The following is a 24,317-nucleotide window of genomic DNA, read 5'->3' on the forward strand; positions in this document are numbered from 1 at the left end:
TCTAAGTCCGTAGGGGGTGAGTGGGTCGAACCACTCACGGGGAACCAGTGTGCGCGGCCTGGTCAAGGGATCAGAGCAAGGCACGGGGACCTTAGGTCGGGCGAAAGCTCGGCGCAGAAAACCCCTTACACTTGTCTATCTTATGACCCAAGTACTCTACCGAGTTTTGAAAGAACTCACACTTCTGTGCCTTCACTCTTACAGTGTGTGTTTCAGGTCGTTTGAGTACCACCTCCAACCTTTCATCATGTGTCTGCCTGTCAGGGGCTGAGATGAGGATGTCATCCAAGTAACACACCACACCTTCAATTCCCTCTAAAATTTGTGTCATTACCCCTTGAAAAATCCCTGGGGCTGATAATATACCAAATGGAAGCCTATTGAACTGAAATAATCCCAAATGCATGTTAATAGTTAGCTTGGATTTAGATTCATCATCTACACCTAACTGCAAGTAGGCATTTGTCAAGTCCATTTTTATGAAGACTTGACCGCCTGTGAGGATGCTAAACAAATCCTCTGCCGTTGGTAGGGTATCTGGTCTGCTATCTTCAAGTACCTGGTTTACGGTCACTTTATAATCCCCACAAAGTCTAACACTACCATCAGATTTAGGTACAACTACAATGGGTGTTGCCCATTCACTACTTTTAGATTGGCATTTTAGATTTTCTTTTTTTTTTTAACAGTCTCCTTGACACCAAAAGTTATACAACCTTCTCTGTGCCTCTGTAGAATTCCTTATCTACACAACAAGTAAAGCCGGGGAATTGACAATCCCACTCTCGTCGCCAATTTGTGATATCTTGAGCTCAGACACAGAATAACAAGTTAACTCACTGCTGACCGGAACATGACTGCACAGCTGTACTGTGGTTTATTCAATCATTTACAACCCTCCAACCAAAGGTGGTGCTATTACACCCCCACCCCTCCTCCTCCCCACCCCCACACTTCCCTCCTCCCCACCCTGCCCTCCTCCCCAGTCCCACTCTCCCTCCCACTCTCTCCTCCCCCACCCCCACTCTCTCCTTCCCCACCCCCACTCTCAATCTCCCCCACCCCCACACCCCCCTCTCTCCTCCCCCCACTCCTCCTCCCCCACTCTCTCCTCCCCCACCCGCTCCTCCCCCCACCCTCACCGCCTCCTACCCCCATCCTCCCCTTCACCCACTCGGCCCCCACGCTCATTCCCCTCCGTGGACCCGTTGGTGGCGAAAAGCACTTACCGAGCGTGACTACTCGAGAGGCGGGCAGCGCGTCCGTGGCTGTTGCCTAGCCGAGATTGGACTACTCAAGGCTGGTGGATGTGGGAGAGTGGAGAGGGGAGAGAGGAGAGAGGAGAGAAGCGAGGGGAGAGAGAAGAGAAGCGAGGAGAGAGAGGAGAGGGGAGCCCCTGATTGCGGGCGGACGGCTCCGCTAACGGCATCCATCTTGTTTGTGCGAGTGAAGAGAGAGGCCGTGCTGTGACGTCATACACACAGCACTTTGAAAAATGTGTTTAGAAATGAAAGTTTTAAACTTTAAAATCTCTCTAACTTAAAAAATATACGACCAATTTGAATAAAATTTTGAACAGTCAGCAGGAGAGTGGTGATTAAGGTGGGGCAAAAATTGTGGTGCTATGGTTTACCATTTTGGCTGTAGGTCCACATTTACAGAAACATATATATACATACAAATATATATATATATATATAGATTATACATGTCTTACAAAACACATGAACTGAAAAATTGTTAATTCCAAATCCAGGGCCAGAACAAACTCACAAGTTTCAGCAGCATTATTAAGGGAAAAACTATAAGCACTTGCAATAAAATGATAATTAGTTATGATCTGGAGCCAAATGGACTTCATTGCCACAATAGCCGATAACATTGTTCCCACGGTAAGGGTTAGTATCTTTCCTAATCAAAAACCCTAGGTGGACAGGTCTATTTGCGTTGCCTTGAATGCTTGCACCGTTGCTTACAACTCCGCTGGCATCCGGCAATATGGACGACTATAAGGCAGAGTCCTACCGACTGCGAAGGGTGGTGAAGGACGCAAAAAGGAGGTCCAGGGACAGGATAGAGTCGCCGATGGAGCAGCAGGACACCAGGCGCCTTTGGCAGGAACTACGGACTATAACTAGCTACCGGTGCAGCCCCCCCCTCAACCGGAAGTGCCAGCACCTCTCCAGCTGATGACTTGAACTCCTACGCACGATCAGAGACGGGCAACATTACCCCTAGCTCACCGTCTAACACAGGATCCCCCCAGGGTTGCGTCCTTAGCCCCCTCCTGTACTCCCTGTACACACATGACTGTGTGGCCAGGTACAGCTCCAACTCCATCATCAAGTTTGCTGATGACACTGTGGTGGTGGGCCTGATCTCTGATAAAGATGAGAAGACCTACCGGGAGGAGGTGGCTGATCTGGCACTCTAGTGTCAGGACAACAGCCTCCTCTTGAATGTCACAAAAACTAAGGAGCTGATTGTGGGCTTTAGAAGGGCTAAACATCCGAGGACGTACACGCCACCATAGTTAAATGGGATTACTGTGGATAGGGTGAGCAGTTTTAAATACCTGGGAGTCCACATCACAGAGGATCTGACATGGACAACACACATTGCCGCACTGGTGAGTAAAGCAAGGCAGCGCCTTTACCACCTCAGACAGTTGAGGAAATTCAGAGTCTCTCTGAGGATCCTTCAGTGCTTCTACTCTGGGGCTGTAGAAAGCATCTTATCCGGCAACATCTCAATCTGGTTTGGGAACAGCTCTGCCCAGGACAGGAAGGCTCTGCGGAGAGTAGTGCGTTCGGCTGAACGCACTATGGGAACTACACTCGCCCCTCTGCAGGACCTATACATCAGGAGGTGCAGATCCAGAGCCAGCAACATTATTGGGGACCCCTACCACTCCAACAACGGGGTTACATGTATGTCTCCCCATCTTGACCACTTGGGGCCTGGCGGTGAGAAAGTCCAGGACCCAGGCACACAGGGAAGTGTTAAGCCCCAGTTTCAGCAGCTTCTCAGCAAATCTGGTGGGGACTATTGTTCCAGCTGTTACAGTCAGGTAAACGCCTCCGCTGTCACGCTGTGAAAACAGAGAGGATGTGACGGAGTTTCTTCCCACAGGCCATCAGGACTGTTAACTCTTATATTACATGGGATTAATTTATTGTATTAATTTATTTTTTGTGTTGTGTCTTTAAAAAAAATATCTATTCTGTTTTGTAGTTTTAGCACAATCCGCAGGCATTGCCACTTTCATTTCACTGCACATCTTGTATGTGTTTGTGACAAATAAAGTAGACTTGACTTGACTTGCAATGCTGACTCACTGCTCAACCAGTGCAGCAGTGATCGGAGTAGGATACGTACAGAACCATAGCCGCGGTATTTGTTTTGTAAACCAAAGATTGTTCATGATGAGTTAGCACGTGTTCATCAAAATAGAATGTCCATTTTAAGCTTATTACTTGTGTTTTTGTACCCACCTGGAGCTCTCTTTTCTCCTTATTTTGCTGATGTCACAGAAGCGTTGATAACTACTATAGTGATAGCCGACTTTGGCACATGTTGGCTGTGCAGCAATGCATGATTCTACATCACAAAAATCAATTCCCATCTTCGTTGCGGTCTCGGTGACAATTTCACTTTCTTTGCAGTCGTATTTGAGCCACGTTGTTGCGAAGTCGACAAATCGTTTCCAGTTGTCATTATGAAATGTAATATAATTGCTTTAGGCTGAAGGAACGACATGCATTTCACAAAACTTTGATGAAAATACAACAGCTTGAAACTCCTGTGACATCAGGTGTGGCCACAGGGGACTGTCATGGGTTCATTGCTCTTCCTACTGTATATCAACGACATTCCAAATGCAGTTTCGTCCAGAGTTCGACTCTTCGCAGATGATGCCATAATTTATAGAGAGATTAAAACACCAGAAGACAGCTTGTCTTTACAGAAGGATCTGGATGCTCTCTGTGAGTGGGGGAAAACCTGGCAGATGTCATTCAATACAACCAAATGTCACAGCACGCATGTCTCACACAAGACTAAACCTCTTTTATTGGAATACAACATGGGTAGCCATACATCACTTGCTGTCGACCATCACCCATATCTAGGAGTCGAATTAAGCAAAGATTTAAGTTGGGTGACGCATATTGGTCAAGTGTCTAACAAAGCAAATAGAACGCTCGGCCTTCTTAAAATAGATTTCCACGCATGTAGTACATCCGTCAAAGAGAACGCCTACAAGTCCTTGGTCAGGCCCAAATTGGAGTATTGTGGAGCTGTATGGGATCCTTTCAACAACAACAACAAGATCACCCTGGAGAAAGTACAACACCGAGCAGCTCGCTTTGTATGTAATGACTACAAGTGCAAATCAAGCGTGAATAATACGCTGACCTCTCGGATGGGATACCCTAGAGCTCCGCAGAATCAGGCTAAGACTTATTGCAATTTACAAAGAGATTCACAAAATCACGCCTTCAAATCTCCCGTCATCCCAGAGCACCAACTGCCATGAAACAAGACAAAATATAAGTCCCTAAATCATCAACCCGCTGAATTTCAATAAACTTTGCTACCAATAGTCCCTTTACCCTAGGATGATAAGGGAATAGAAACATAGAAACATAGAAAATAGGTGCAGGAGTAGGCCATTCGGCCCTTCGAGCCTGCACCGCCATTCAATATGATCATGGCTGATCATTCAGCTCAGTAGCCTGTATCTGCCTTCTCTCCATACCCCCTGATCCCTTTAGCAAAAAGGGCCACATCTAACTCCCTCTTAAATATAGCCAATGAACTGGCCTCAACTACCTTCTATGGCAGAGAATTCCACAGACTCACCACTCTCTGTGTGAAGAAATGTTTTCTCATCTCGGTCCTAAAAGACTTCCCCCTTATCCTTAAGCTGTGACCCCTGGTTCTGGACTCCCCCAACATCGGGAACAATCTTCCCGCATCTAGCCTCTCCAACCCCTTAAGAATTTTATATGTTTCTATAAGATCCCCCCTCAGTCTTCTAAATTCCAGCGAGTACAAGCCCAGTCTATCCAGTCTTTCCTCATATGTAAGTCCCGCCATCCCAGGGATCAATCTGGTGAACCTTCTCTAAGGCAAGAACGTCTTTCCTCAGGTTAGGAGACCAAAACTGCACACAATACTCCAGGTGCGGTCTCACCAAGGCCCTGTGCGGTCTCACCAAGGTCCTGGAATGTGTTACCACCCAACACACGTGCCGCTCCCGATGTTCAGTCATTTAAAAAGGGGATTGAGCAACTAGATCTCCTCACCTTTTCAAAAAGGCCCACTTCAAAATTTAATCACTACTCTACTCACTGCGACCTGCGCGAGATAACCACGTATGAGGTGTTTGCGCAGTAATCAACCGGAACCAGAAGCTTTTGCCATGGCCGTGTTATCCACGGGCGCCAAGCCCATAAACGGAGATCGCGATTGGTTAATTGCTTTATTGGGTCATCGTACTCTTGTAACGATGCTGCTGATTGGCTGAACGTATTTCCTCAACAGCCAAGTCCATGAAATATGAAAACAGAAAAATAATAGAAAATCTTTGTTCCTTACGGCTTAATGTGCAATTTGTATCGATGGGGATAATTAGTTTGAGATATATATAATATTTCACGAATTATCAGTTATGAATTAAGTTGTCCCCAGCTTTGTTGCACAAAACAACAGCTTAAAATCAATCAATAGTCAATAGTCGTTTATTTGTTACATACACATAAATGTGTAGTAAAATGAAACATTACCCGCAGTTGAACAATAAGACCAATAAGATTAATCAATAAAAATGCAATAACACATACAATCACAACTAACACCAAACAAAAAGAAACATCCATCACAGTGAGTCTCCTCCAGTCCCTCCTCACTGTGATGGAAGGCCAAAATGTCTTTTTTTCTTCCCTGCCGTCTTGTCCCGCGGTCAGGCTGTTGGAGTTGCCACGTCGGGGCGGTCGGGGCTCCCGATATTGAAGCCCCCGCTGGGCGGTGAAAGGTCAATGGCCTATTTCAGGCCGCGCCGGACGGTGAAAGGTCCGCGGCGGGCCGACCCAAGCCCCGCGATTCGGGGCGGGCGAACACGCTGCCTCTGCCGTTGCCGGAGCTCCCGATGTCGGCCCCCACCCAGGGGCCTGCGGGCTTCCGACGTCCACGCGGCCCGCGCCGGAGCCTCCGGAGACGAGTCGCAGCCGCGCCCGCAGCATCCGCAGGCAGCCAGCGCCGCAGGTGGTGAGTCCGCGCCGCGGGCTCTGCGAACCAGAGCCCCAGGTGGTCCCAGGTGCATGGCCGGTGGTAGGCCGCAGCGGGAACGGAGACACTACACAGAACAAAGGTCACGTCTCCGTTCTGGAGAGAGAATGTTACAGTTCCCGTTCCCTCCCACCCCCCCCCCCCCCCCAAAACATAACATACAACACTACATCATATTAAACTACAATTCAGACAAAAACAACAAAAAACACAAAAGACAGACGGACTGCAGGCAAGGGATGTAGTGTGGCCTAATTAGTGAGAGTTGCAAAAACCTCAGGCCCAATTTCAGTTAATAGAATGGCCTATTTTATATTTTCTGATGGCCTGGTTTTATGCTCCTGCACGATCACCATCCTCCATTTCTTCAGCTTCAGTAATATTAATTGTATTAAAAAACCCTATGATGAGCATTTGACAGCACAGGGCCTGTACCCGCTGGAGTTTAGAAGAATGAGGGGGGACCTCATTGAAACATACAGAATAGTGAAAGGCTTGGATAGAATGGATGTGAAGAGAATGTTTCCACTAGTGGGAGAGTCTCGGACTAGAGGTCATAGCCTCAGAATTCAAGAACGTTCTTTTAGGTAGGAGATGAGAAGGAATATTTTTTGTCAGAGGGTAGTGAATCTGTGGAATTCATTGCCATCAATTGATATTTTTAAGGCAGAGATAGATAGATTCTTGATTAGTATGGGTGTCGGGGGTTATGGGTAGAAGGCAGGAGAATGGAACTTCACATAGAAACATAGAAAATAGGTGCAGGAGGAGGCCATTTGGCCCTTCAAGCCAGCACCGCCATGCATTGTGATCATGGCTGATCATCTGCAATTAGTAACCTGTGCCTGCCTTCTCCCCATATCCCTTGATTCCACTAGCCCCAAGTACTCTATCTAACTCTCTCTTAAATTCATCCAGTGAATTGGCCTCCACTGCCTTCTGTGGCAGAGAATTCCACAAACTCACAACTCTCTGGGTAAAAAAGTTTCTGCTCACCTCAGTTTTAAATGGCGTCCCCTTTATTTTTAGACTATAGCCCTTGGTTCTGGACTCCCCCAACATTGGGAACATTTTTCCTGCTTGTCCAGTTCTTTTATAATTTTATAGGTCTCAAAAGATCCCCTCTCATCCTTCTAAATTCCTGTGAATACAAGCCCAGTATTTCCAATCTTTCCTTGTATGACAGTCCCTCCATCCCAGGGATTAACTTCGTGAACCTACGCTGTATTGCCTCAATAGCAAGGACGTCCTTCCTCAAATTAGGAGACCAAAACTACACACAATATTCCAGGTGTGGTCTCACCACGGCACCTGTCAACTGCAGAAGGACTTCTTTGCTCCTGTACTTAAATCCTCTCGTTATGAAGGCCAATATGCCATTAGCTTTCTTCAATGCCTGCTGTATCTGCATGCTTACTTCCAGTGACTGGCGTTTAAGGACACCAAGGTCTCGTTGCACTTCCCCTTTACCTAATCTGGCACCATTGAGATAATAATCTGCTTCCTTATTTTTGCCACCAAAGTGGATAATCTCATATTTGTCTACATAATACTGCATCTGCCCACTCACTCAACCTGTCCAAGTCACCCTGCAACCTCCTAACATCCTCTTCGCAGTTCACACTGCCACCCAGCTTTGTGTCATCTGCAAACTTGCTAGTGTTACTTCTAATTCCATCATCCAAATCATTAATATATATTGTAAATAGTTGCGGCACTCCACTCTCCACTGCCTGCCATTCTGAAAAGGACCCGTTTATTCCTACTCTTTGCTTCCTGTCTGCCAACCAATTCTCTATACATGTCGATATTCTACCCCCAATACCATGCGCTCTAATTTTGCTCACCAACCTCCCGTGTGGGACCTTATCAAGGCTATCTGAAAGTCTAGATACACTACATCCACTGGCTCTCCTTCATCCATTTTACTTGTCACATCCTCAAAAAATTCCATAAGATTAGTCAAACAGAATTTCCCCTTCACAAATCCATGCTGACTTGGACCAATCATTTTACCGTTATCCAAATGCACTGTTATTACCTCTTTAATAGATAATAGACAATAGACAATAGGTGCAGGAGTAGGCTATTCGGCCCTTCGAGCCAGCACCACCATTCAATGTGATCATGGCTGATCAGTCACAATCAGTACCCCGTTCCTGCCTTCTCCCCATACTCCCTGACTCCGCTATCTTTAAGAGCTGTATCTAGCTCTCTCTTGAGAGCATCCAGAGAATTGGCCTCCACTCCCATTTTGAGACAGTGAATTCTACAGATTTACAACTCTCTGACTGAAAATGTTTTTTCCTCATCTCCGTTCTAAATGGCCTAGCCCTTATTCTTAAACTGTGGCCCCTGGTTCTGGACTCCCCCAACATTGGGAACATGTTTTCTGCCTCTAATGTGTCCAATCCCTTAATAATTTTATATGTTTCAATAAGATCCCCTCTCATCCTTCTAAACTCCAGCGTGTACAAGCCTAGTCGCTCCAGTCTTTCAACATACATCAGTCCTGCCATACCGGGAATTAACCTAGTGAACCTACGCTGCATGCCCTCAATAGCAAGAATATCCTTCCTCAAATTTGGAGACCAAAACTGCACACAGTACTCCAGGTGTGGTCTCACTCGGGCCCTGTACAACTGCAGAAGTTGTACAACTGTACAACTGTACAATTGCTCCTATATTCAACTCCTCTTGTCATAAAGGCCAACATGCCATTAGCTCTCTTCACTGCCTGCTGTACCTGCATGCTAACTTTCAGTGACTGAACAAGGACACTCAGATCTCTTTGTACTTCCCCATTTCCTAACCTGACACCATTCAGATAATAATCTGCCTTCATGTTCTTTCCACCAAAGTGGATAACCTCACATTTATCTACATTAAACTGTATCTGCCATGCATCTGCCCACTCACGCAACCTGTGCACTTCACCCTGCATCCTCATAGCATCCTCTTCACAGTTCACACTGCAACCCAGCTTTGTGTCAACTTTTAATCCCTTCATCTAAGTCATTAATGTATATTGTAAATAGCTGTGGTCCCAGCACCGAACCTTGTGGTACCCCACTAGTCACTGCCTGCCATTCTGAAAGGGACCCGTTAATCCCTACTCTTTGTTTCCTGTCTGCCAACCAATTTTCTATCCTTGTCAGCACCCTACCCCCAATACCATGTGCTCTAGTCTTGCCCACTAATCTCCTATGTGGGACCTTATCAAAGGCTTTCTGAAAGTCCAGGTACACTACATCCACTGGCTCTCCCTTGTCCATTTTCCTAGTTACATCATCAAAAAATTCCAGAAGATTAGTCAAGCATGATTTCCCCTTCGTAAATCCATGCTGACTCGGAACGATCCTGTTACCGCTATCCAAATGTTCCGCAATTTCTTCTTTTATAATTGACTCCAGCATCTTCCCCACCACTGATGTCAGGCTAACTGGTCTATAATTCCCAGTTTTCTCTCTCGCTCCTTTCTTGAAAAGTGGGATAACATTAGCTACCCTCCAATCCACAGGAACTGATCCTGAATCTATTTCTAGAGCCACCTCCTTAAGTACCCTGGGATGCAGACCATCAGGCCCTATGGATTTATCAGCCTTCAGTCCCATCAGTCTAATGCAAATTTCTTTCAGTTCCTCCGTCTCCCTTGATTCTCTTTCCACTAGTACACCTGGGAGATTGTTTGCGCCTTCCTTAGTGAAGACAGATCCGAAGTACCTGTTCAACGCTTCTGACATTTCCTTGTTACCCATAATAATTTCACCTCTTTCTGCCTTCAAGGGACCCACATTTGTCTTTACTAATCTTTTTCTCTTAACATACCAAAAGAAGCTTTTACTGTACTTCTTTATATTCTTGGCCAGCTTCGCTTCGTACCTCATCTTTTTAGCCTGTATTACCCTTTTTGCTATCTTCTGTTGTCCTTTGAAAGTTGCCCACCTCTCTGGCTTCCCGCTACTCTTTGCTATCTTATACAACTTTTCCTTTAGTGTTACTCCATTTCTAACTTCCCTTGTCAGCCACAGTTGCCCCTGACTCCCCTAAGAATCTTTCTTCCACTTTGGAATGAAATGATCCTGCATCTTCTGGATTATGCCCAGAAATTCCTGCCATTGTTGTTCCACTGTCATTCTGCTAGGATCCTTTTCCATTCAACCTTGGCCAGCTCCTCTCTCATACCTTCATAGTCCCCATTGTTCAACGGCAACACTGGCATTCCTGGTTTAACCTTCTCCCTCTCAAATTGCAGATTAAAACTGATCATATTATCGTCACTGCCACCAAGCATTCCTTTACCTTGAGTTCCCTTATTAAATCTGGTTCATTGGACAACACTAAATCCAAAATTGCCTTCTCTCTGGTAGGCTCTAGTACAAGCTGCTGTAAGAATCCATTTCAGAGGCACTCTACAAACACCCTTTTTTGGGGTCCAGAACCAACCTGATTTTCCCAGTCTACCTACATATTGAAATCCCCCACAACCCCAGTGGCATTATCTTTGTTACATGCCAATATTAACTCCTGCTGCAACTTACACACTATAACTAGGCAACTGTTTGGGGGTCTATAGATAACTCCCATTCTTTCCTTAACAATTCCTCAACTCTATCCACTGTGACTCTACATTATCAGTCCCAATGTCACCGCTCGCAAGGGACTGAATTCCATCCCTCACCAACAGAGCTACCCCACCTCCTCTGCCCACCTGCCTGTCCTTTCTACAGGATGTATAACCCTGAATATTCGGTTCCCAGTCCTGATCCTTCTGCAGCCATCTCTCTATAATCCCCACAATGTCATACCTACCAATCTCTAACTGAGCCTCAAGTTCATTCACTTTACTTCTTATACTTTGCGCATTCATATATAGTACTTTTAATCCTTTGCTCATCTCAGCTTCCACATCGATTCCTATTACATTTGGCCATTCTCTCCTATTGCTTCGTGAGCTTTCTGTCCCTTTAATTCTGGGGTCTTTCTTAATTTTTCCTATACTCTCTTTCCCTTTAACTCCATCCTTGTCTATCCCATTTGAAACCCCCCGCCCCACTATTTAATTTTAAAACCACCTGTGTAGCAGTGGCACTTTGAGATGCCAACTCCATTGCCAAGGCAGTTTTGCATGCAAAGCAAACGTAAGGGCTGGTGTGTTCAGTAATTTTGATGGGATTCGCTCATCCAGCAATCTGCATTCAAATCTATCACGCACTCAATCCAGAAATGTCCCAAAATTGCAGAATAGAGATAACTTCTTCAACAGTCTCACCAAACTTCTGGTTTCTTGAGTAAAATTGAGTGGGCATAGGGTTGAAGGGAGCATCAAGTTTTGAAATATTGAAACACCAGTTTCAAATGAAACACTGTTTGCTTTCTCCGGGTCTAGGATATTAGTTAGAGTTGCTTAAACTTCAGGCCCAGTTTCAGTTAATAGATGGCCTTTCTATATTCTCTGATGGCCTGGTTTTGTGCTCCTGCACTTGATCACCATCCTCCATTTCTTCAGCTTCAATAATATTAATTGTACTAAATAAGCATATGATGAGCATTTGTCAGCACTGGGCCTGTACACACTGGAGTTTAGAAGAATGTGGGGGGACCTCATTGAAACATACAGAATAGTGAAAGGCTTGGATAGAGTGGGTGTGAAGAGGATGTTCCCACTAGTGAGAGAGTCTAGGACTAGAGGTCATTGCCTCAGAATTATAGGACATTCTTTTAGGTAGGAGATGACGAGGAATACGTTTAGTCAGAGGGTGGGAATCTGTGGAATTCTTTGCCACAGAAGGTAGTGGAGGCCATCAATATATATTTTTAAGGTAGAGATAGATGGATTCTTGATAGGAGGGAGAGGTTCACCTGCACCTCCTCCAACCTCAACTATTGTATCCGCTGTTCCAGATGCCAACTTCTCTACATCGGCGAGACCAAACGCAGACTCGGCGATTGTTTCGCTCAACACCTTAGCTCAGTCCGCCAACCTGATCTCCCGGTGACTGAGCACTTCAACTCCCAGTCTGACCGTTCTGTCATGGGCCTCCTCCATTGTCATAGTGAGGCCCACTGCAAATTGGAGGAACAGCACCTCATATTTCGCTTGGGCAGCTTACACCCCAGCGATATGAATATTGATTTCTCTGACTTCAGATAGTTCCTCTGTCCCTCTCTTTCCCCTCCCCCTTCCCAGTTCTCCCAATGTCTTCCTGTCTCCTGCTGCATCCTATCTTTGTCCCGCCCCCTCCCCTGACATCAGTCTGAAGAAGGGTCTCGACCCGAAACGTCATCCATTCCTTTTCTCCTGAGATGCTGCCTGACCCGCTGAGTTACTCCAGCATTTTGTGATACCTTAGAATCTTGATTAGTGTGGGTGTCGGGGGTTATGGGAAGAATGCAGAAGAATGGGGTTAGGAGGGGGAGATGGATCAGCCATGATTGAATGGTGGAGTGGACTTGATGGACTGAATGGCCTAATTCTGTTCCTATCACTTATGACCTTATGACAAACATTTGCATTTGCTCACGCTACGAGGCAAAGGCTCTTACAGTCACCATTTAGCCGGGCGTATGCATGTGATAGGTCTAGCTTAGAAAATAACTTGGAACCAGTAAGTTCAGCGTACAAATCTTGTGAGGTTGGTAATGGATATTGTTCATCATCTACTGCCTGATTGATGGTCACTTTATAGTCTCCACACAATCTCACCACTACTATTGGAGCTGCCCAATCACTGTGATCTGTTTTAAAGAGCACACCGTTTTGTTCCAACTTTTTGATTTCAGCTTCCACTATACTTTTCAGTGAATACGCCACTGGTCGCAGTCTACAGTAGACCGATTTCACTTCGGGCAGAATCCTGATGTGTGCTTGCTCACCCTTTATACCATCATAGCTGTCCTTGAACAAAGCATGATGTTTTTCCAACAACTGATCCAGTTTTGTTGCCGCTTCAACTTGGAATACCGATTTCCAATCCAGTTTCAGTACGCTGAGCCAATTTTTGCCCATCAACGTTGCCCTATTGACATAGCTTGTGACAACTATTGGCAGCTTCAGAGTCTTGCCTTAGTGTCGTACATCACACACTATCCACATGTCTCCAATACTTCTCCTTAGTACGTTTTCAGCTGAACATTTGTTTGAGAGAGAGGTGTATTGCTAAACTTGGATTCATAGGTGTCTCGGCTTATAATTGTACAATCAGCAGCCATATCAATACGTGTGGTAATTAGACCTTTGTTTGAAAATCTCCCTTACCAGTGTGTAAGTACAGTATAGGCCAAGTTTATTCTCTGACTGTTCTTTGAGGTTGTGAATCCCACGTGTTTGGTTTTGATTTGCTTTGTCCTATGATGGTACTTGGCATGCTGACGCAATGTGGCCTTTCCTTTGAGCACATAGAGACCTTGAACTGGCATTTATTTGCTTTCTGTTGTCCATTGCATCGATAGTACGTACCTGTGCTTTTTCCATGACTTTGCTGTGAAGGCTTTTTCCCTATCCTGTCATGCTTGTGTTTTGGAACTGCTTTTTGACTTTTGACTGTTGACTGTGCCCGCATGTACTGCTGGAACCTCACATGCACTTTGAGATGCCATCTCCATGGCCTAGGCAGTTTTGTATGCAAAGCAAACGTAAGGGCTGGTGTGTTCAGTAATTTTGATTGGATTCGCTCATCCAGCAATCTGCATTCAAATCTATCACGCAAAGCTCAGTCCAGAAATGTCCCAAAATTGCAGTATAGAGATAACTTCTTCAATGAGATAATGTACTCGCCCTCAGTCTCACCAGACTTCTGGTTGCTTGAGTGAAATTGAGTGGGCATAGGGTTGAAGGAAGCATTAAGTTTTGAAACATGAAACAACAGTTTCAAATGAAACATTCTTTGCTTTCTCCGGGGCTAGGATATTAATGAGAGTTGCATAAACTTCAGACCCAATTTCAGTTAATAGATGACCTTTTTATATTCTCTGATGGCCTGGTTTTATGCTCAGTCCAGAATGTCCCAAAATTGTGATGTTTCCACTAGTGGGCTAGTTCCACTCTAGGACAAGAGGTCATAGCCTCAGAATTAAAGGACGTTCTTTTAGGTAGGAGATGAGGAGGAATATCTTTATGAGGAGGAAGAACTTTTTCAGTCAGTGAGTGGTGAAGGTGTGGAATTCTCTGCCTCAGAAGGCAGTGGAGGCCAGTTCGTTGGATGCTTTCAAGAGAGAGCTGGATAGAGCTCTTAAGGATAGCGGAGTGAGGGGGTATGGGGAGAAGGCAGGAACGGGGTACTGATTGAGAGTGATCAGCCATGATCGCATTGAATGGCGGTGCTGGCTCGAAGGGCTGAATGGCCTACTCCTGCACCTATTGTCTATTGTCTATTGTCAGAGGGTGGTGAATCTGTGAAATTCTTTACCACAGAAGGCTATGGAGGCCATCAATGGATATTTTTAAAGCAGAGATAGATAGATTCTTGATTAGCATGGGTGCCGGGGGTTATGGGGAGAACGCAGGAGAATGGTGTTTGGAGAGAGAGATGGATCAGCCGCCATGATTGAATGGCAGAGTAGACTTGAAGGGCCGAATGGCCTAATTCTGTTCCTATCACTTATGATCTTATGACCAAACATTTCCATTCGCTCACGGTTCTTGTCGAAAGTCCTTAGTCGTCCAACGTATCCCATGGACACCATGTTAGCACGAAACACAAAGTTGGCCTGACAATCTCTAGAAGATTCGTGCAGCTGTGTTTTACACTACAGTCGCATGCAAAGAAGGATCTGCAGACTATCGTGTCCAGTTCACAAACACCTGCGACGAAGCTCGATATTTGCCTTTTCAAATGTTAAATAATACTGCATATTGCAAAACAGTTCTGCACTGAATTTAAAGGTGGAGTTCACAAATTTGATCCAATCCTCATCGCCATTTGTAAGATATTGCAGTATGTCACGGACAGAAACAAACACAGGTTTCAGTTGCCAGTGTAGGTCTTCTACATTTTACAAAAATATACTGTGCATACTCATGCACATATTCACGGGACTGATAAGATGTGAATATATCACAACACTCAAATCACACCTCCTGGTGCTCAGTTCTTACAGTCACCATTATATACACTACAATATAACCCAGACCATTATACAGACGAGAGTCTGCACCATTGATTCCATCTACACTTTATGCTGTCTCAGGAAATCAATGATGTGCCCAATGGCAGTCATTCCTTCTTCTCCCCACTTATGTCCAACAGAAGGTATAGAAGCTTGAAAGCGTGCACTACCTGACTCGGGAACAGCTTTGTCCCCTCTATTATCAGGCTTGTGAATGGCCTTTCCGTAAGCTAAAGTAGTGTTGAATCCATAAGCATCTGCAGTTCATTCCTACACATTGAGTTTAGTTTAGTTTAGAGATACAGCGTGGAAGTATACTGTTTGGCCCACCGAGTCCACGCTGACCAGCGATTCCTGTAAGCTCGCCCTATCCTACACACTAGAACACTGTGGACATTTTATGATTTTTTTAATCGAAGCCAATTAACCTAGAAACCTGTACATCTTTGGAGTGTGGGAGGAATCCGGAGCACCCGGAGAAAACCCATGTGGTCACGGGGAGAACGTCAGGATCAAACCCAGGTCTCTGGTGCTGTAAGGCAGCAACTCTAGCGCCGTGCCACCGCGCCAGGTAGTCACTATAACTGGAGCTGACTCAGACAGTGCCAGCGTAACTAGATCAGACCGTTTGATGGAACTGGAAAAGAAAGTCTCTGCTGGGGGGGAGTGAAATCCATTCCAAAATGTTAACTGGACAGTGGAAATATTTTGGAGTCGTTGCAATAACTTTCTGCTGTTAGAGAAGGAAAGCCCTGTGTTAAGTAAAGGGTCTGTCCCACTTAGGCGATTTTTTAGGCGACTGCCGGCGACTGTCAAAGTCGTAGCAGATCGCCGAAATTTTCTTTTACCCTACGACAATGATCACGACAATGCCGAATCAGGTCGTACAGAACACATGTGACAAACAAAGATAGACAAAAAGAGCTGGAGTAACTCAGCAGGCCAGGCAGCGTGTCAGGAGAGAAGGAATAGGTGACGTTTCAGGTCGAGACCTTTGGTCTGAAGTACGGTATCGACCCTGAATTGTCACCCATTCCTTCTCCACAGAGATGAGGTAACCTGCCGATGTACATTTCGCCACTTCCGTAGGGAGGTTTGATAGTGCAACGTTATTTAAGATCTTCTTTGAATCTCTTCAGATCTCTAGTTTCTCTCTCCCCTGACTCTCAGTCTGAAGAAGGGTCCCGACCGAAATTCACATATTCCATCTTCAGTGTAAACCAGCATATCATATCATATATATACAGCCGGAAACAGGCCTTTTCGGCCCTCCAAGTCCGTGCCGCCCAGTGATCCCCGTACATTAACACTATCCTACACCCACGAGGGACAATTTTTTTAACATTTACCCAGCCAATTAACCTACATACCTGTACGTCTTTGGAGCATCTGCAGTTCCTTCCTCCACACGGTTTAAAAAAAAACTTGCTTTGAATATTTTATTTTGTAGCATTTGCTAGTTATCGCCTTTTATTTAAACCTCCCTATTGGATTCAGGGTGAAGGTTTCCCGACAGTAAGCCACACCAGATTCACCAGTCAGGCTCCTCGCTGGAACTACTGTTAACCGCTCAAGGTGTTAAATTCACAAAGTTTAACTTTTGGCTGGAAGCTCGAGTTTTAATTACGTTGAAAAAAAATATTTTAATAGTCTTTTAAAAAATAAAAAATAATTGCAGGTTGAGCTAAAAGTGTTAAACTTTTATTTAGCGCGCAACTTTGAACCGCCATCTGTTCATTCAAAACTTTTGCATCTGTTCTACCTGCAGCTTTTATTCTAGTTTAATATGCATAGTTTTACGGCCCTACTTAAATAAATGGATGGCAGCTCAGCCAGAACGTGGTATTACAGATGTAACTTCAGGTGTAAAGAGACCCGTAGTTGAATGTTACTTTTTTTGTGAAACTAGCACCTGGCTAAGTGATTACACCGTCTTCAGAAACATCGCGGAATTCCCACGCTTACCTGACCATCAAACTGTCCTGACGGTAAATAAATTGGTTAAACAAAACTATCTTCTGGTATCTTCAAATGCCTTTTCTTAATTTAATATTGCGTGCTTCTAAATGCATCTGCCACAACCTAGCAAACCTGGGGACAGTGTGCGACAGACAGCGCCCGCAATAAGCTACGATACCTGGCGACAAGCCAGCTGTCGCCGAGAAATTTCTATCTGGAAAATCTCTCAGCGACACACCGAGATCCGCTATGATTCTTTGAAGACTCCTCACGGTCATGCCCACGACACCCCGGCAAACGTTCAGTGACAGCCTAGTCACCGGCAGTCACCTTCAAATCACCTAAGTGGGACAGGCCCTTTAATGTTCTCTTCCCCTGCTCTTTGCATCAGTTTTCAAATTTTACTGCTCCCTTGTCAATAAAACAATTGATAAAGAATAACTGTACTTTGGTCCTTTAAGTTCTAAAGATAATACAAATGGAGATATTGCCCATTTGGTTGTCAACGGACTCTGGGACCTTGGATCTAACTAATCAGAGCAAACAGAGCATTTAAATTATACACTGCATAACGGACTGGGGTCTTTCCATGGCATTCATTGTACTTTGCACCCTTTAGTAAATATCCGCTGGTCGGACTATTCAGCAGATGCTAAGAGCAGTTGAAAGGCACAAGACATTTCAACAAAATTGTTCCCCATAAACTGGATACAGAATCACATGGTAAATAGGTTATTATTCATTAATGTCCAAAAATGGACAAGCAGGCTTTACCTTTAGTTCGTCTCTCACAGAACGACTATCAAACACACCCTCCAGATGACACAGTGAGTATTTTTTAACAAACTCCAGTATAAACTGACATAAGACCTGAGGGATACTGTGGATTTGGAAATTTGAATTATTACAAATTGGAAAGTCTCACTCTGGGATTTAGTGACCAAAATACCAACTATTACCTGCCAATTAAAGAAGAGCTGAATATTCAACAAAGCACAAAGAGCTGAAAGAACTCAACGTGCCAGGCAGCATCTGTGGAGGTAATGAATAGATGAAGCTTTTGGTTAGGACCCTTTCAAACCGAACCATCACCCATCCATTCCCTCCACAGATGCTGCCTGACCTGCTGAGCTCCTCCAGCACTTTGTGTTTTGCTCAAGATTTCAGTATCGGCAGTTTCTTTCTATAGCTGGATTTACTGTATTATGTGAAAACTATTCTTTGCAGAGTTCTAGTTAGGTTGTGTATAACTTTTCAGTCATTCCCTCTCTTTCCTTAGGTTTCCCCCAGCAGTGAACACGTGGGTGAACGTGATGAAAACGTGGAGCGAGGCAACTGGTCCTCGAAGACCGAATACCTGCTCTCAATGATCGGCTGTGCTGTGGGTTTGGGCAATGTCTGGAGATTCCCTTACCTGGCGTACAAGAACGGAGGAGGTACTGTAGATAGTTCACAATCCACGCGAAGGAAAGATAATAATAAAGGAAAGAATGCATTGGTTTAACAGAATGTAAAATCCAATGTTTGAGATAAATATTTTACTGTCAAACTGTAATGATGAAATGAATGATAAACTGAATCTCTGAACTGTCAAACCTCCCTTCACCTGTATCCACCTATCTCTTGCCAGGCTTGATCCCACACTCACCTATTTTTTCCAGATTTTTTTCCCTACTGTAATCAGTTTGAAGAAGAGTCCTGACACAAAACATCACCTATCCATGTCCTCCAGAGATGCTGACTGACCCGCTGAGTTACTTTAGCACTGTGCGTTTTGCTGAACCATTGAATTGTTGGTTGTTTATAATGTCTTGTTTCCCAGAATGAGGATGATGATTTATTCCTCACTGCTTGTTTTTCTGGGGACATTGAAAGCAAACACCACTCTGAAGGTCTGGAGTCACGTGTACATCAGTCCCTCAAGTCCTGGCAACACCCTCATAAATCTTCTCTGCACTCTTTTCATCTTAATGACAACCTTCCAACAGTAGGATGACCAAAAGTGAACACAGTACTGCTAATACTGCCTCACCAACATCTTGTACAACTATAACATCATATCCCAAGTACTATACTCAATACCCTGATTGATGAAGGGCAAAAAAACCTCAGAGCTGAGCGGGTCAGGCGTTATCTCTGGAAGACATGGATAAATAGCAAAAGCGTTCTTTACCATCCTTGTCCATCTTGGTAACATAAATGAGGCTTGACCTTAAGAGGTCAGCAAACCTGATGCATTAATGTGCAGTCAGAATGTTCCCTTGCTCATCCTTGCTGTCCTTTTAAAATAAACCATTCTTCAATCTTCCAGAGCTTCAGCTGTGACTAAAGATGATGCAAATACCTCTGCAAGGGCTTCCAAGTGTGCAAGTTCAGCTCCCAGGGATGTATTTAGATGGTTTATCACTAGGGCAATATGTAGATGACAAACAGGAGAGAACCAGGATATATCTTCTATCTCCGGGAGACTGGACTGGACTGAAAACACCGATGGCCTATACAGAAAGGGCCAGGGCAGACTTTATCTGCTAAGGAGACTCAGGTCCTTTGGGTGCAGGGGGCACTCCTAAGGACCTTCTACAACACGGTGGTTGCATCGGCCATTTTCTATGGAGTGGTCTGCTGGAGCAGCAGCATCTCAGCGGTGGAAGGGAAGAGACTTGACAAGCTGGTCAGGAAGGCCAGCTCTGTCCTGGGTTGCTCCCTCGACTCAGTGCAGGCGGTGGGAGAGAGGAGGATGATGGCAAAGCTAACATTGCTGCTGGACAACGACTCCCATCCCATGCAGGACACTGTCACTGCACTGATTAGCTCCTTCACTGACAGACTTTTTCACCCCAAGTGCATGAAGGAGAGATATAGGAGGTCCTTCCTTCCCGCTGCTGTGAGACCGCACAACCAGCACTGCTCCCAGCCGACCAGTCAACAATAACAGCTAAGAACACACGGAAAACTGATGGCAATTTATGTATCTTTTATTTATTTATAATGAATGATAAACTCTGCCCTGGCCCTTTCTGTATAGCGCATCTTGATCTCTTGCTATCCACTTTGCTGCTGTAACACTGTAAATTTCCCCGGTGTGGGACGAATAAAAGAAAATATTATTATTATTATTATTATTATTATTATTATTAGTCGTGTTGATGTGGGTAGTCATCTGTATCCCAATCTTTATCATTGTGTCCACGATAACGTTCTTGTGTGTTGGCAGTGAGAGAGGCAATTGGTAAAAATTAACTAATGAACAGAGGTCCAGCAGTAGAGCTGCTAACTCTCAGCGCCAGAGACCCAGATTCGATCCTGAGTACGGGTGCTGTCTACACGGAGTTTGCATGTTTAGTTTAGTTTAGAGATACAGCGCGGAAATAGGCCCTTCAACACACTAAGGACAATTTGCAACCAAAGCTAATTAACCTACAAACCTGTCTACGATCGTCTTTGGAATATAGGAGGAAACCTGAGCACTCACGTGGTCATTGGGAGAATGTACAAACTCCACACAGAGAGCACCCATAGTTCTCCCTGTGTCTGTGTTGGTTTTCTCCGGGTGCTGTGGTTAGCTCTCACATTCCAAAGACGTGCGGTTTTGTTGGTTAATTGGCCTTTGATAATAGTTTCTGGTGTGTAGGGAGTGGATGAGAAAGTGGGATAACATGGAACTAGTGTGTATAGGTGATCGATGGTCGGCATGGATTTGGTGGGCTGAAAGACCTGTTTCCACGATGTATCTCTAAACTTACAAGGATCTCAATTGATCAATAAGAATGCCAGAGCCAATCCATCAGGTACACCAGTCCTGCTTTAAGGAAAATACTTAGACTGGGGTTCTACTGGATGAAGCTGAAGATAAAGTTTCAACAAAATCAGTGTAGTTTAATCCAAAAATTATAACAAAGCTCAAGGAATGCTGCATTTGATGCTCTAGTCATCTATTCATGCATGTTGGTTCCTTCCAATTCCAGGATCAAAATCTATGCAGAGGAGTTTCAGTTGGAAGTACAATTGCGTAATCAGCCATGATAATGGATCCACAGTACACAATGTGACCATGATGGTGTGCTGCATTCATTTAGTGCCTATTACTATTTGCGACTCTATTTGAAAGTGCATTGCAGGGACTGATGGTGTATATTTACAGAATATAGACTCATGGAACTGCAGCTGCTGGTTTAAGAAAAAAGACGCAATGTGCTGGAGTAACTCAACAAGTCAAGGAGCATCTCTGGAGGACATGGACAGGTGACATTTTGGGTCTACACACATTCTTCAGATTCTGAAGCTGTCTAACCCACTGAGTTTAGTTTAAGTTTGTTTGGAGCCACAGCATGGAAACAGGCCCATCGTCCTTGCCGACCATCGATCACCTGCTTACACTAGTTTTATGTTATTCCACTTTCTCATCCACTCTCTACATGCTAAGGGCACTTTAGAGGCCAATTAACCTACATACCCACATGTCTTTGGGACATGGGAGGAAACGAGCATCCGGAGAAAAGCTATACAGTTACAGGGAGAACGTGCAAACTCCACACAGACAGCATTTGAGGTCAGGGTCGAACTGGGGTCCCTGGCACTGTGAGATAGCTGCTCTAGCCACTGCATCACCGTGCCACCCAATATCAGCAGTTCCTGTGTCTGCTCTTGCTTGACTGCGTTGTACGGGTTAATTCACCTCTCCCTTCCCCTGTTTTCCAGGAGCTTTTCTCATTCCCTACACAGTCATGCTGGTACTTATTGCGATGCCAATGTTTTTCTTGGAAACCTCCCTTGGGCAGTTTGCCAGCCTTGGTCCTGTTGCAGTGTGGAAAGCTGTGCCAATGCTACAAGGTTAATGCTTATTTAGTCTTCATCTGTTTAATGATAAAATAAAGGAGAAACATTGGGTGATGTTGGTACTGTGTGAGAGGGGAATGGGGAAGATAAGCAATGGTTAGCTGTATTAATTTTATGCATTTTATAATAGTGTAAAAATTATAGTCATAATACATAATTCATTCAAATACTCAGCTATAAATTCCCAACTAACTTGTGGTTTTAACCAACCGTGTGAAAGTTTTGTTTCCTAACTCTTTCGTTGTACATTTTACAAAGACAGATATATACTGTGAGGAGACACACACAGAAAGTCAAATGCTTTCATTTCTTCATTTCAAGCAGTCAGTTAATGAACACAAAATGTGGCCACTTATCAAAAATAAAGTTGTATTTCTTTACGTTTATTTAAATTATGGAATGGAAAGGTGAACCATGTTGAGAACGCAGGCGCCACAACCCCTCACCAGTAGTGAACGTGCACACGTACTTGCCTGAATATCACACAGTCCATCAAGTAAGCCTTCCAGGATTACATTCAACTCCGACCTATTTTGACTCCAACGGCGAGACTGGAGGAAGCGACGAAACTCAAGCTGTTTCACGTACACTTGGGCCAACTCAGTCAAAAATACTTCGATGCACTACACTTACAAGATGAATCAGATTTGACCAGCGTATTTACAGCTCTTGATAACGCTTGGGGAGCGCAAGACAATGTTTTTACAGCGCGCTTCCAAGTCTCGCAGCTGCGACAGGCTCCAGAAGAGAACATCGCCGATTTTATTACGAGACTAACTTTGGCTGTTCAAGAATGCAAGCATAAAGATATCCAGCCGAACAAGTTCAAACAAACAATGCTCATGTTCATAGGCGTTGGCTATCAGTACCTGTGACGAAAAAACATGCGAGAGCCTTTTGTGTGAAAAGCATGAGCTGTCCTGGGACAAGGCGTGCTCCACTGCTCGTTATAGGGAAGGCAGTGAATAAGGGTCTTACCAGCTTCAACCTAATCATTCACAGCTGATTCAAGCAATATGGGACCAAGAACCTCCTCCCAAAGACGTCTATGTTTGCCATCGCCGACTAACCTGTGACTCACAGCTAAGACCATGTCAATCTTCACAAAGGTGCCTTCGCTGCGGTGAAAGTCACAGACAGTGGTCTGACTACAAGCACAAAAACATCGTTTGCAGGTTCTGTCGAAAGGTAGGGCACATCGAGAAGGTATGTTTTGCAAAGCAATGCACTGGGGGGGAAACGGCAAACATCGACTCACAACTCCACATGAGTAGACGCCCGTTACATAGACATGGGGAACATTTTCAAAACCTATGGGACGAAAAGTCAGAGCCAGCCTCCGTAAGTGGTTATGCTGACAGTGGACAACCAACCCGTGAGGTTTGAACTGGATACAGGTTCAGCCGTCACTTTGATAGGTGAGTCGTCATTACTGCGAATACCAGCGCCTAGACTCAGTCTTCCACAGCTACACCGGAGATGGTGGCGATGTACTTGGAGTTTTTACGGCAGAAGTTGTTCAGACTGGTGACCTGTTCCACTTACCAGTGAATGTGGTCAGGGGAGGCCAACAGTTGCGTAGAAATTGGATGAAGAAAATGCCATCTATTCTATCCTATATTAACCGTCTTAGTGGAAGCCCAGCATTAACCTCCCCACTACAGAAACATCAGCGCAAAAACTGTCAGCCTAAAGTTTACAAAGCCCGTCCAGTGCCTTACGCTGTCGACCCGAAGGTGGAAGAACTGTCTGCCTACAGAAAATGGGTGTGATTGAACCAGTGCCATACTCTGTGTGGGCAGTTGTGATTGTGCCAGTCGTCAAGTCTGATGGATCCATTCGCATTTGGGGTGACTATAATCAAACTGCCAACACTGCGATAAAATTGAACACGTATCCCCTATCACGAATTGAAGATTTATATGCATCCCTCTCAGGAGGACAGCACTGCTCAACATTAGACCTGAAACATGTCTTTAATCAAGCTACGCTAGACGAAGAGTCGTGGGACATTACAACAATCAATATACATCGGGGCCTATTTCGCTGCAAGCCGTTACCATTTAGAGTGAGTTCTGGCCCTGGTATATTCCAGTGACTTATTGATAACTTTGTTAAGGATA

General features: G+C 44.8%; 1 protein-coding gene across 2 annotated transcripts in view; it reads left to right on the plus strand.

Moving 5' to 3' along the window:
• Positions 1 to 18,017: 18,017 nt before the first annotated feature.
• The window catches only part of LOC144600712 (sodium- and chloride-dependent neutral and basic amino acid transporter B(0+)-like), a 35,808-nt gene continuing 29,508 nt past the window's right edge, over positions 18,018 to 24,317 (plus strand). For both annotated transcript variants that reach the window (XR_013548173.1, XM_078412623.1), the window contains exons 1-3: positions 18,018 to 18,185; positions 18,638 to 18,794; positions 22,057 to 22,188. Coding sequence is in view for 1 of the 2 variants with exons in the window: in XM_078412623.1 (XP_078268749.1) it covers positions 18,114 to 18,185; positions 18,638 to 18,794; positions 22,057 to 22,188 (361 nt within the window). In the remaining variant the exon portion in view is untranslated. The remainder of the gene's footprint in view (positions 18,186 to 18,637; positions 18,795 to 22,056; positions 22,189 to 24,317) is intronic.

The sequence above is a fragment of the Rhinoraja longicauda genome, chromosome 15 (genome assembly GCF_053455715.1).
Source record: "Rhinoraja longicauda isolate Sanriku21f chromosome 15, sRhiLon1.1, whole genome shotgun sequence".
Taxonomy (NCBI): domain Eukaryota; kingdom Metazoa; phylum Chordata; class Chondrichthyes; order Rajiformes; family Arhynchobatidae; genus Rhinoraja; species Rhinoraja longicauda.